Source organism: Aythya ferina, assembly GCF_964211825.1.
Source record: "Aythya ferina genome assembly, chromosome: 15".
In the NCBI taxonomy this organism is placed as follows: domain Eukaryota; kingdom Metazoa; phylum Chordata; class Aves; order Anseriformes; family Anatidae; genus Aythya; species Aythya ferina.
Genome location: NC_140314.1, coordinates 14,925,392 through 14,939,748, shown reverse-complemented (window position 1 = coordinate 14,939,748; position 14,357 = coordinate 14,925,392). Strand labels below are relative to the sequence as shown.

General features: G+C 35.3%; 1 protein-coding gene across 35 annotated transcripts in view; it reads left to right on the top strand.

Moving 5' to 3' along the window:
* RBFOX1 (RNA binding fox-1 homolog 1) overlaps positions 1-14,357 on the top strand; it is an 873,300-nt gene that overhangs the window by 417,459 nt on the left and 441,484 nt on the right. The window contains exon 5 of one of the 35 annotated variants that reach the window (XM_084536950.1): positions 1,872-1,938. The exons of the other annotated variants lie outside the window; for them this stretch is intronic. Coding sequence (XP_084393076.1) covers positions 1,872-1,938 — 67 coding nt within the window. The remainder of the gene's footprint in view (positions 1-1,871; positions 1,939-14,357) is intronic. 35 annotated transcript variants of the gene reach the window in all.

The window sequence follows — 14,357 nt, the reverse complement described above, 5'->3', positions numbered from 1 at the left end:
TATTCCAAACTGTACCATATATTCTGTACAATATTTTGAAAGAACTCAACCCCTCCTTGGTCCTGGACTCAGTCCTAATTCTCAGAAGTGCTAAAGGCAACGATTGATGCCAGGACAAACCGGCCTCCTGTCCTAATTTTACAATCTGTAATTAGGTGTTTTATTTTCTCTACTTGACCACTCGATTGAGGGTTATGTGGGGTATGTAGTTGCCAGTCTATTCCCAGAAGCTTACTGTATTGTTGAACAACCTTCAAAGCAAAGTACATGGGTTTGTCATGATGGGGTGTAGGTCTTCAACAATTTTATTAACAGCTCTGAGATCCTGTACTACTTGATAACTACTGTCTGACTTCCTAACCGGTAGAATGAATGGGGGTGTTATATTCTGATTCACAATCTGTTAATAGACTACACTTGAAGAACCGGTCAATTATTGGTCAGATCCATTCCCTATCCTCCATTCTAAAGGGGTATTATCTAATTCTTACAGCCTGTGCCCCTCCCTTGAGCCTGACTAGTATCAGGGAGCATTTTTCACTCTTTCTGGTGTTTCTGAGGCCCATGCTCCCAGATATACTTAGTTCTGAACTTCTTCAGGTGTTCAGGTGAACTTCTTCTGAATTTCTTCAAGGCAACAGGAATGTTTATGAGAGCCAGGCTCAAAATTTCCACTAACTGGTCATTTTCTACCTGGAGTTCTACTTTCCCTTTTTCAAATCTTATTTCTGCTTTTAATTGTTCTAATAAGTCTCGCCCTAATAAGGGCCTTGGCATATTAGGCATATATAGAAATATATCTTGTTGGGTATGCTTGAATCCTGATTCAGTATACTGAAAGAAGTAGAGTAGCTTTTTGATGACTACTAACCACATGAATTTTGAAAAAAGCAAGATGTTGTCTGATATGTTCCATACATACTGTCCTGTGCTGCATTCAGTTTTTGGACCAATATTTATTCTCAGCATGTTGGAGTTATGATTATTTGAAACCTTGAAACATGCAGTAACTGTGATGGACATTATAAAGTATGCTGGCTTACAATTGCAAACAAGAAGCATTCTACTAACCCTTCTCTGTACTGAGGGACCATGAAAGTGGTTATCACAATGGGGTTGCAATATACTCTCAAGGAAATAAAGGGATGTTAGTTCACATTAACTGAAGTCTTTTGAAATTCATTATTCTTACACTCTACTCTGAAAGAAAGCTCACAGCGGACTGTAAACTTATTCCTCTACATTAGAGAGGAACTCCAACCCTTCTTTTAATTGTCAAAATATTGCTAGCACTAACTGATTTTTCAAATATACTTTTTGTAATTGATTTGTAAGCTGATTTTTTGCATTGTTTATGTCCTTGTAGTCTCCAATAAGAAATTATTGCACATAATTTCAACAAAATACTTTAAAACTTTTGGAATTTGAGACATTTATGAATGCTATAACATAAAAGCTAAAATAAGTTGATATGAAAACATTGCAGCACATCACTTGATGAGGTAACTTAATAGGATTGCTACTAGCAAGCTTACTCTTAATGGCTTTTACAAACTATGGTTTATTATATCAAACTGCTGCTATAAAAAGTAGGAAAATAAAGAGAATGTGTAACACATTAAAAAAAAAATACACACTTAACTTACAAGCCTGTCTGAGGTTTATTTTGCATGTTTTTATTTTGTTAGTAGGATAAATAATTATAAATAAATAAATAAATTGTGACGATCAGCAGCAAATCAAGGTGTGGATTAGGTGACTGTCCAGTACCACTGCTCTTGTTAACTCCTAGCTAAGATGAATAGCCTAGCTCCTTCTCATTTTATTGCATTTTTTAGAGGAACAGATGTACTGCATTTTTGATTCTGCAGGACAAGTCAACAGGGACAGATACAAATGGAAAACCTACCTAGAGACATCCTGTTACTTCCTTTAAGTGTGAGTTATTTTTTTCTAAGTTATTATAATATCATAGTATATTATTGTTATTAATATATTAATATTATTCTAATATTATAATATAATATTTTCTCAGTCTTAGCATGTGATAGGTCTATAAGACACATAAATTGCCTTTTGTAGAGAATGAGGTAACCAAGCCATATCACCAAGGAGAATGAAGAGGTAGCAACTCCAAGTTAGCTTCTGTATCATGTGGCACAGTCATGATTACGGGTTCCATGGTCCCTGTAGTGTAGTTTCATCCCTAAGTCATCGAATTATAAAATTAAAAAAGGGTGTTTTGTGAGTTAATTAGTTTTGAGTGGTTATAATTAGTTGAGAAAAGGTGAGTTAAGTTTGTTTGTTTGTTGTTGTTATTGTTGTTTTTAAGAAATTATATCAGGTCTCAAAGTTCAGAAGTAAATGATATCTGAAAACTTTTGAAATAACTAACACTTGGAGCTGAAAATATTTGAAACAGAAACAATTTCTGACTTGAGACTAGTAATTTATTTTCTGCTTTTAGCAGCTAGCACACATACATACATACATAGAGCTATACATATATAATAGTCACATAAAAATACATAGAAAAAATATTGAAATAGAACAGCTTGTTGGCTGAACAAATTTTATGCTTGACTGAAAATACAAAGGATATTTCAGGTATTATTTGCTGGGCTACCCTCAGTACAAGCTTAAAGAGTCCATATATTGTGTTACTGGTTCTCTTCTAATTCAAAATCAAGCTAGTGTACTGCACCAATAGACTTTTTAGGCTCATATTAAATAATGAATTTTCACAGTACATACCATAAAATGAATTGGCAGATTTTGTGAGTGATTGGACTGTAAATCTGAAATGAGACTCCCTTCGTCACAGTGTCAGTTCTTCCCACCAACTGTTCAAATGCCTCAGGTGCCAGAATGGATTAGAAAACCCTATGAGGAAGGATGGCAGTTCTGCTGATGATACTGAAAATGCAACACTGTTTTTTTTTCTGCTTTTAACTGAACACCATGAGCACAGTATGAAGCTTTACATTTTACAGTCTTAGCCCGGGTCATAAGAAGATTCTATTACAATGCATCAGTTACCTTTATGTTTATAATCAGACCTAATGCAATAAAGTTATATCCTGCAGGCTTTTAACTCTGTTTTCAAGCATTTCTTTTTGTTATACCTTAAGATATGAAAAATAACTAAGTACACAATGACAGAAAAAAAAAATAAAAATTGGTAGTATGCCTTTAAAAATATATTTTCGCAACTATCAGATACTAGCAGAATTTTATATTAAAGGAATGATGTTTTATAAAATCCTCCCTTTGTCAGTCATAAAATGAGTTTATATTCCCAAAGACATTGTAGGAAACAGATGTTGTTAAAGCCTAAGTGTGCAGCAGGAGGCAGTTGTCAGTGGCTCTTTTGATCTGAGGAATTAAGGCTGTTAATATACTGCAGTTAATAACAGAAGCTATCAACCCATTACCAGGGTTCCAATTTGCCCCCAAAGTTTAAGTGCTCTTAACAAAAAGAGTTTTATTGTTCTGAAAGAACTCAGAGTAAACCAGCCTTTATCATAAACCTAATCTTAGCACCAGGGAGAGATTCTCCATGCTATTTTTATTTTTCAAAGGTAATGAAGGGCACTTTTATTGGAAATCAGTGGACTATATATAGAATTATAGAATCATAGAATGGTTTGGGTTGGAAGCCCAAACCTCAAAGTCCACATGGTTCCTCCACTACAGGGACACCCCCCCAGCCCAGGCTGCCCAAACCCCACCCAGACTGGCCTTGGGCACTTCCAGGGATGGGGCACCCACAGTTTCTTCTGGCTTGGACCAGGGCATCACCACCCTCAGAGAGAAGAGTTTCTTCTTACATTCAGTCTACTCTATTTTAGTTTAAAACCACTTCTACTTGTTCTGTCACTACAGGCCCTGGTAAAATGTCTTTATCTGTCTTTCATATAAAACCCTTCTATGTACTGGAAGGCCGCTAAGAGGTCTCCCTGGAGCCTTCTCTCCTCCAGACTGAACAGCCCCAGCTGCCTCAGCCTCTCTTCACAGCAGAGGAGCTCCAGCCCCCTGACCATCCTTGTGGCCTTCTCTGGACCTGTTCCACCCTGCCTCTTGTGGTGGTCCCAGAGCTGAACGCAGGCTCCAGGTGGGGTCTCACAAGAGCGGAGCAGAGGGGGTGAATCCCCTCCCTGCCCTGCTGGGCATTCTGATGCAGCCCTGGAGTACGGGTGGCTTTCAGGGCTGTCAGTACACACTGCTTGCCTTGTGACCATTTTTTTGTCCACCAGTAAACCCAAGTTCTTCTCTGCATGGCTGCTCTCAATCAATTCATACATAAATATAAATTCAAACATAAACTGCTTAATCTTACTGTCCTAGCCTGAATAAGGCTAACAAAATACCTAAGCCCAGACAAGTCACAGATACTGCTTTTATTAAGAAGGGATAGGTTTAGCATTAACATCATGCAAAATTAAACCAACAAAATCAAACTCTTTTTCATTTTGTTGGATTACACTACTACCCAAATAGAATGATTTTCCTTATGATTCTGGTAGCTTTCAGGTGAATCAGGCCCTGGCTGACAGGACATTTTCCACAGATCAAGCAGAAATGGCTTTCTGTGGTTGCGTTCTGGAATAGACATGTCAGCCAGGAAAAATCACAGTGGCACACAATTCAACCAAGTGTATCCACAGCTGGACACTGTTCCATTTGGTTGGAGAACCCCTTCCCTCAATAATAAGTCTGGTGTGCACTCTGTGTACTCATATAGTTTCATAGTTTCTGTTCTTTTAAGTGAGAATAATGGGTCACATAAGGCGATGAATTTGATGTATCGTTAGCTCTGTAAGTTATGTAGTACTTAGCAGCTCATGTAAGAAGCAAAGTACCAATAAAAGGGATGCTCTTGAAGATACTTGAGATAGGAGAATAAAACTCTTGCATTATGTAAAACTATTGCATTATGTATTATATGTATGTTTTGCACATATTTGGTAGATAGATAGAGATATATATTTGATTATCCACCTGCAGTTGAAAATAAAACTTGATAAAAACTGTTCAAGGAAAATATATCATAGCAGACCCATCAGCCCATGAGGCAAGGCTGCTGCAACACCACATACCCCAGCACCAACAGATGGCAAAGCTGAAGATACATTCCCCACAAGTGCACGTGCACACGCACACACACACACACACATACATACATTAAGTGATAGGAATGTACCCAGCTCCTTCAGCCACTCCAGCCCAGGGCTGCTACTGTCCAGCCTCTGGGGCCCATCCTGGTGCCCAGGGACTCTGTCCAGGCTGGGGGACACAGCTGCTGCTTTCCACTTTGCAGGTTCAACCAGTAGCAAAGCTGAGCATGGGTCCTAGAGATACAGAGGAGACTGACATGGCTGTTTGCACAGGTTGCCACAAACAAGGCATTGCCTTCAATGGCACCTGACTGAGACCTGCTCCTCCTTGCTCCCCAGACACTTCACCTACTCACATCTGGCTTGATCTTCTCTAGTCATTGCCACCTTGCACACCTGCACTTACTCCAGTCAGCAACACAGACCACAGACCTGTGCTCTGACTCCAGTTACTGCCCTTGCATAAGATATAAACTAACCTATTCTAAGAAGTGACAACAGGAAAAACTCTGTTTCCTTTTAATATAACCATTGTGGTGTAATTTATCAGATAACGTATAGTAAACACCTGTGGATGACAACTGATGGGAAAATAAAGACAATAAATGATTAAATTAGTTGTTGTTAGCCTTGGTAAAATGCAGGTTTGGGAGGACTTTTTTTTTTTTTTTATGAGATTCCCTTCAGTGTCCTTGCTTACAGCTTCTGTATGTCCATAAATTAGTGTCCTAATTCTCTCTGCCCCTTAATAAAGTGTTAAATGTTATCCATTTAACAGGCTCAGGAGAATAAACTACAGGTCATTTATATTATTGACTAGCTTCAAATTTTGCAGCTTTAATACAGAGTTAGTCATCCTCACCTGAATTTTGGCCATTGAGTCCAGCACTAAGTGCTAACAGTTAACACTGGCTATTAAAGTTAAATTCAGTATTTGTATCCATAAATGCTAAGACTTGTGTCTCAGTTGTGGAACAGTGATATATGACTGCATTTAATTTACTGAAATTATGTGTTTTGTAGGCAGATATCACGGTTACAATATAACATCTCTTGTCATCTGTTTTCAAAAATAAGACTTTATTTTAAGCTCTCTCTTGCGAGCACACCAAGATCTAAGTATAATTTGGGTATTAGTGCTCTCTTTCCATATCATCCTAGGAGAGATGGTTTTACATTCTTTTGTGGGAAACATTAAAATTATCCAATAATGCTGTTAGCCTGTTTGCCTAATTATCAGACAAAGCACTGATGAGGCTTAAATTCAAACAAATAGATTTTATGTTTTCTAAAGTATATGGATCAAAAGTTAAACCAAATTTCTTTTGATCAAAGAACTAATAATGATTAAGAACTATTATTTTTTTCTCTCTTGTACCTTTCAATTGTTTGTAGGGCTACAAGGTGTGATTGATTAAAATCAATAATTTAGAAACCGACAAAACAATACATTAAGAAAAGGATAAGAGACAGCACGATATCAAAATGATACAAATGATCCTGACTATAACATTTAAAGCTTTTAGAGTATCTTTCCACTTTTTTTCCCCCGGTCTTCTCAAAAATCTCTGCAATGCAAGTAAACTAGTCACTTTCTCATTTTCAGCTGTGGGGAGGAGAGCCTAAATCATTTCAAGAGTTTAAGAGCAGGAAATAAGAAGGGAACAGAGAAAAGGTGTAAATATAAGTGATGATGGAGTAGAGAGAACCACATGATGAAGTACCAATTAATGTACTTTTTCTATAGGTAGGGAAAAAAAATTTATTAAGCATCTCTTTAGCTATATAACAACTTTCCACCATTAATTTGTGGATATATCACTTTTTTCAAGGAATACCGAGTGGAATTTACAACCTACACAACCACTGATGAGTATCTTAGTCAATATTAACTATGTTAAATTTCAGTTTATTTTTTAAATGTATTTTTCCTATTATATTTTTCAGGTATTTTGTTTTTATTGGTGTTTCCTTATTAGCATGACTGTAATGCCAAAGATACTTAGCCTTGCATTGAAGACCCCTTTTGACACATGCTGAAAAGTCCAAAATAAAATATGATCTTTGTTCAAAGAATTTAATTCTGAAAATGTTTGGAAGAAGGGATTTCAAAGAATACATGTAAGTAGAGCATCATTGACTAACATAGATAAACTAGTTTGTCAAGTTTTATTAGCCACAAGAGCAGATGGGGGGAAGGGAACAGATCAGCAAATGGAAGGGACAGCAGGAAAGAAAAAGCCAAAATCATGTAACTGAAAATGTGAGGGGAAAAAAAGAAGTCCTTTTGAAGGTGGAAAACTGACACATGTTCATGAGATGTGGGAAGAGGTAGGTCAGTCTGATGGGACAGAAAAAGAAGATATAAAAAGATGGCTGAAATGATCTATGTAATATTTTAACAAAATTCCTTTTGCAGCAGCGGTCTAAAAGGTTGTGAGTAGAGAAAAGCAGCCAAACTGGGAGAAAATCTTACTTATACAAATGGTGTGGTGAAGGGTGGGGTGGAAGTTTAAGTTCTTTGAATGAATATGAGGTGCTAGATCTTAAAAATGTTATTCAGAAAAAATCCTGAAGTTTTCACAGGAGTTCAAGATAATACATTTTTGAAAGGTCTAGAAAGGAGGGTGTGGAAGCTGATGGTCAATAGGTTATTGCCCTAGATAAAGTTCTGCTTTGCTCTTGAAGTAACCGTTAGATATCCATGAAGAGATTTGACAAAGACAAGTGAAGATTTAGTTCAAATTTGTAAAGCAGAGTGATGACCTTATGAGACATACGACAATGTCTTTGTAGATGATAAATGGCTAAAGATAAGATGTGTAGGGAAAAGAGCAGGAAAGCAAGGACAGGCACCTCTTAGAGAACCTACAAAAAGCTGATGGTAGACAAGGAGACATAGATAATGTGAAAGTGTAATTACATGAGGAATTATGATCAGCTGTCTGGCTGATGTTATAGAAAGTGGTTTACGGATTAGATGAGTGTGAGCATGAAGTATTATCTTTTAACCTTGGCTTAGAAAACATTCATTAGAGGGCTTTGCTGACCACATTTCCTTAAACAGATAGATCTAATGGGAGAACAGAATGGGAACAGTAGAAGGGGAATTCCATGATGTGGTTGTAAACAATGCATTCAGCAAGTTTAAAGAGAATACAGTATATATATAGATATATACTGTGTGTATATATATATATATATATATAGAAATACAGCAAGCAGAACTTTTGTCTTGGATCTTAGTCTTAAGATGGGAGAAACTAGAGAGAAGCAGAGTGAATGGTTATGGAGAAGTATAAAGAGAAATAATTAATGCCAAAGCGTGGAAAGAGGGAAATATCTTATAGGACACAGCAGTGGCCATAAGTCATTAAAATAGGGAACATGCTTTCTTGAAATAAAAAAAATAATAATTAAAGATTTAAAAAAAAATGGGGGAGGGAGGGGGGGGGAAGCAGATGGGCATCATTTTAGGAAGGGCTGTCTGCCTAGGCACCAAATCATGATTTTAAAAACTCTCTGAATTGCATTGCACTGAAAAGACAACCAAAACTGCTTAGAACTAGCCTGGGTCTTTCATTCTTGCTGCTGTGTGGATAGGTGCTGCATTAAACAAGGGTGAGAATTTGCAGTTCTTCTTCCTCTGTGTGGGGGAAAACCTTACATACGGTATCTGAAATAAATATGCAACTTCAAGATGTTAAATAAAGAATTTTTCATGACATTAAGACTGAATTCAGACCTTTGCAAACATGAAGTTGACATATTACCTAGGTTGTATGATTAGAGAGAATATAATGCCATCTATGATTGTATGAGATGATCGTATAGGTAAGAGAGAGCTCATTGGTCTTTAAGACCGAAGATTTCTAATTAGTATCTAGAAAAAAAGATGCTTAACAGTTTTCACAAAAATGTAAATAGCATACATGTATACTCACTTTTGTAGTGGAATGAAACAGAACAAAAATACGTAGTATCGCAAAACCTGTTGCCTTTAGTAGTTGGAGATGCATCTTTCTCAACTTCATACTTTCCTGTTTTAAAGAGGAAATTATTAATTTTCCACATGAGGCATTCTACAGCAGTGTTGCTTTATATAATTTTAATGCTATTCTCCTAGCTCCTTTATTTGCTCTAATAACACTTATAAAATAATTTAGTCTGCAGGTGTAACCAAATCTGAGCCTTCAGGCTACCCCAATCACACAGGTAGTATGTAATTACTATAAAGAGGCAAGTTATTGTTATATTTGATTATAGTTCAAAGAGAAGATAATTGAAATGAAAGACGAGTTCACAAAAAAATCATATTTTTTCAACTTTTGCTATTTTGTTGATGTTTCTGTTCACTGTTTTACATTTTTTTCACTTTTTTTTTCTAACTGAATATTAAATTTACTGTCTGCCTAACTTTGAGACAAAAAATCATTCTTTCTCTCTATGCTAATCTACTGCAATACAATGTATAACAACGACTGAAAGTTAATAGTTGTTGAAAGTTCTTGACATGTTTTTTTTTTGCCTTTTTCATAGAGTTCTAGGGCAACTTTTAGGGTCTAAGTATGCTCTTTTATAATGAGCAGCTTTCACACCAGCAGTAGCATATTAAAAGAAAAATAAAGGTACTAAGTAAAATACTCATAAGGTGGGGATCTTAGAATTCACGTTATTCATACAACTTTTAGTTGCTTTTGTGCATATGCTATATATCTTTAGTAACTACTCAATTATTTTACAGATTGTAAAATAATTTTGTACAGCCTGATGATATACCACAAGCTCTGAAGAATCCAGAACAGTGAAATAAAGAATATTCCCTTGTGTTACAGGATGTGTAAGGAGACAAGAACAGGTTAATTCTAAAATAATAACAAATAAAAGTCCTGTCATCTCCATCTTCACATGCCTCTTTGCCATTGCTTGCTAGAAGCAAGAAACAGTTTAGCCATCCTTCTGCCATTCCTGCTTTTGCTGTTTTCATCCCAAACAAAAGGTGAAGAAAGCTGAGAAAATGAAGATGACAGGCATAAAGTAAATGAAAGGAAGAAAGGAAAAAAAAACAGGGCAACAAAAAAAACAACTCAGTGTTAGCATGTTCAGTTAAGTATTTCCACTTCCGGAAACATATTTTGACCTTTCATTCTTGTGATATGAGTCCTTTTTGTGCTGCTAGCTTTTTACTAGAATCTCTAATAAGGAATAGAATAGAGAAAACATGGTATGCGGGATCATAATAACTTCTGAAAAGGAAGGTTATGGCTCACAAAGCTGTTAGTACTACTGAAAGTAGTAAAAAATAAAATAAAACAAATCCATGTTGATAATAGTTTGCCTGGATTTCCAAAAGGCATTTAATAAAGTCTATCATGAAAGACTCTTAAAGAAACTATGCAGCCTTGGGATGAAGTAGAAGATCCTTGCACAAACAAAAATAACGGTTAAACAGTGGTCAGTTTTCACAGTGAGGTAAGGTTATCCAGTGGTACACATGCAGTTCACTGTATTCATTGAAATATGTTATTAATGACAAAGTTTCCCAATGATACCAAGTTGCTCAGAAAAGATAAGATAAAAGATCAATGAATAAAATGCATCAGGATCTTATAAGTCCAAAAAACTAATGGAATTCAATGTAAATAAATTTAAATTGAAGAGACAAAACAAACCACATATAAAATGATGGGTATGAGCTGAGTAGAAGCGGAAACAACCTGTAAAAGAAGCAAATGATGGGAAACATGAAAAAAGGTCTATAAAACCATGGGTGATGAGGGAAAGATGGACAAGGATTGCCTGTTCATTGGTCCTTCCATTGCCATACAGGACATCAAATGATACTAGCAAGTGTCAGGTTCAAAATGAGCAAAGGCCATACTTTCTACAGTGTAGACATCCTTGCAAAAGGATGCTGTAAATACTGAATGTTTATCTGGATCCAAGAGAAGGATCAAAAACTTAATTGAAAACAAATCCATCGGAGAATATTAAAAGCAAAAATGTACCAGAAAATAAGTTTTGAAACCACAAACTACTGGAGACTAAGAGCATTCAGGGAGTAGCTATTCTTCCTTCCCTCTTCTATGAAGGCAAATCAGAAAATCTAAAGCAACAATTCAAAGAGAAGTGGGAAAGCAGAAGTTTTCTTTAAATGGAAGTTGCTTTAGTCCATTATGAAATTACTTCCTGGAGGGGGAAAAACAATGCAGTTGTTTTTCACAAAACAAACAAAAAACTTGACTTATTATTTTTGATCTGAAACTATCTGCCTTAGTCATTTACCTAAACAGTCTATAGTAACAGCTATATGAATTAGTAGTAACCTAATTATAGTCATTAAGCAGGTGTATCTAGTGAGTTTTTTCTTTCTTTTTTTTTTTTTTTTTTCTTTTTCTTCTGTTTGCAAAGCTTCTTGGAATCCAAAAGTAAAATGTAAAAAAGGTAGACAACAATTAGGAATACATAGAAAAGTACTAGAAAAAACACATTTGGCATAATTATCTGTTTCAGTCCAAAGTCAGCAGTTTTTGCAAGCTTTTAAATACAATTATAAAGGATGAAACAGAAAAGCTTACTTCAGCTTCTAAGAAAGATGTAAGCAGTTCTAAATTGTACTTTGTCCATAGGGAGAGCTTGAAAATTTTTCTAATAAATTAAAGTATAATAAGAGTATTTGCTGCATGATAACATATTTTTCATATTAATTTCCTAATTTCTGGGATGCTTAATTGTAGATCTCAGGGGCTTGAGGTTAAAGCAGTGTATTTCCATTCTGAAATTACGCCCTGTAATTCTTTCTTCATACTTTATTAATTAATTTATTTATTTATTTTTATGTGAGAGATTTTTTTTCTTTCTTCCAAATTTCTGAGAAAATTAGAATGTTGCTTATACATTAACGTGGAGTGTATAAGCTGTATTTGTGTCAGCTATATCTTTGCCTGCAGGTTATTCTTTAAGAAAGTTCAGGCATGAGGGAAGTCTAGAAGACTGACTTTTCTGTGAAGTTGTAGAGTTTAAAGATAAATTTAATCTGATTAACCATTTACTAAAGGGAGAATGATAACAAAGTCTAAAATGCATTTCTGTGGATTAACATTAAGGTAGTGAAATAGTTACCACTATAAATAGCAATGGTTCAGACTTTCCTCTATTGTAAGGATGAGACTCCACTCCTTGCAGACTTGAAGGAGTGTTGAATATACATGTAAATTGAATGGTTACGTTTTCTCCAGTATTTGTGCTGAAACTTGACGTTATCAATTTAAAATAGTCAAAGAGATGTAAGGTGTTTTATAGTAATGCAAATCACTTATCAGATGCTTGAAACTTTTTTAGTGGCAGCATGTCATAAGACACAGGAGAAACTGTGAAGTACAACAGCCTTTCCTACTCTGTGGAGGTACTATAATAATGCAATGGCTCTCACACCCTAAACAAAAAATAATGAATACAAGTAAAACATTGCAAGATTTTATAGTATAACATTAACAGGCAGCTCGTTATTACTATTACTATTTTATATGTGTAGTAATTCTTGCTACTAGAAACATCCTCTCCCCCTCCCCCCCCCAATATTCCTTTAATAAATTCACTTTATAAGATAATTCACTGGAAATTTCAAAGGTATGCTTTCCCAATATAGTATACAAGAAACAAGCAGTTCAACATAATCTAAACTCAAATTTGTTCATGAGAAAATTATACATTACATTTGTTTTAAAAATGAAGAAAAAGGCTTCCTGATTAATTCTCTATCTTAAAAATTAAATACATGTGATTGTACACAGAATTTTGTTTGATAGATTTTTATTTTATATTTTTCAGTTCTAGCAAAATAACCTAATTAAGTCTTGGATATTACATTTTTTCCTTATTTCCCTAGTCTACCACGTTAGTAATCTATCTTTGTGTGTGTACAGATTTCAATTATCATTACCGTTTCAAATATAATTTTGATTTCAAATGACATATTGCATGATGTACATATTGATAGCTTCCCAATGTATTCCATGCTTAGGATTTATGAAACATTTAATATTCTTTTATTGACTTTTCTAAGTCCTCAGTTTCACAGTTACGAGTTAGGGAATTGGTTTATATATTTGCTTTTAAATAAAAATTGCAATAGTATATCCTTAAAAATGAAATGTAGCCTCATTTCAGAATTATTTTTATATCCTTTTCCTACAAAAATTGGATAGCTCCATCCTGCCTTACTTCTGTAAAGACAAAACCAAATCCTAGTAGTGCAGTAAAAGGAGGATGTGCAGGTTAAAAGGCAAAATAAATAGAAGTGTAAGGTAATACTTTGAAGTTCATATCTGTATATGAGAACCCTTGTTAATGTTTCTTTCCAATCCTAATTTCACTCTACAGAGCACAAAGTGTGCTTGAGTATATGGAAAGCTTTATTGTTAAGATTCTGTTCACCCATTCCAACTCCTCACAGTGATTTGCACTATTTAGCATTTGTGTGCATTAGGTAATATATTTAGTGTTTCCCATTTCAATCCAATTTATGTATGTTTGGCTGCAGACCAGACCTGTGGGCACACAGTATGGAATTGCCATAAATCTGCCTATGCTGACTATAAGTGCTATATTGCTGCAGTTGATAGCATGCTTGCATGAACATTTCAGAATGCTTGCGGAGCAATACCGCCCATTCCCAGCAAATCTCCTAGGGACTAAATTAATGTATCTCATATTGTATTGATTGTAGCCAATAAGTGCCTAAATGATTTGATGCGAGGCAGAGGGATTATGAAGGGAAGAGGGGAGAAGCAGCTTGAAAGAAATATGTGGTTTAATTACAGGATGAATTTCGCCAATCTACCTCCCCCTAGGAATTTAACAAATAGGCCTAAGTGCACTTAGCTGTTCTTGACATCTGTTGAAGTGATATCTGCCCATGATGAGGGAATCATGGGAATTGGTCTAAGGGTATTGTCAGGATCAGTGAGCCACAGGAAACTGCTATTCTGTCTGCAAAATTAGAAGAAAGAAAAGCCTACATTAGCAGTTTTAGGTTAAGCTGTAATGATTATGGTTTCTGTAACAGAGTTCCATTTTCTGATTTAATGACGCTGGCTCTGTCTTTAGAAAGATGTTAAGTAAATATTAAAAATGATGTTAAAACATAAGTAATGAAATATAAATTTAAGATGGAATAATAAACTGTATTCATGATGGAATTCCTTGGTGGAAACTTGACATATGCCTTTTGTCAGAAGC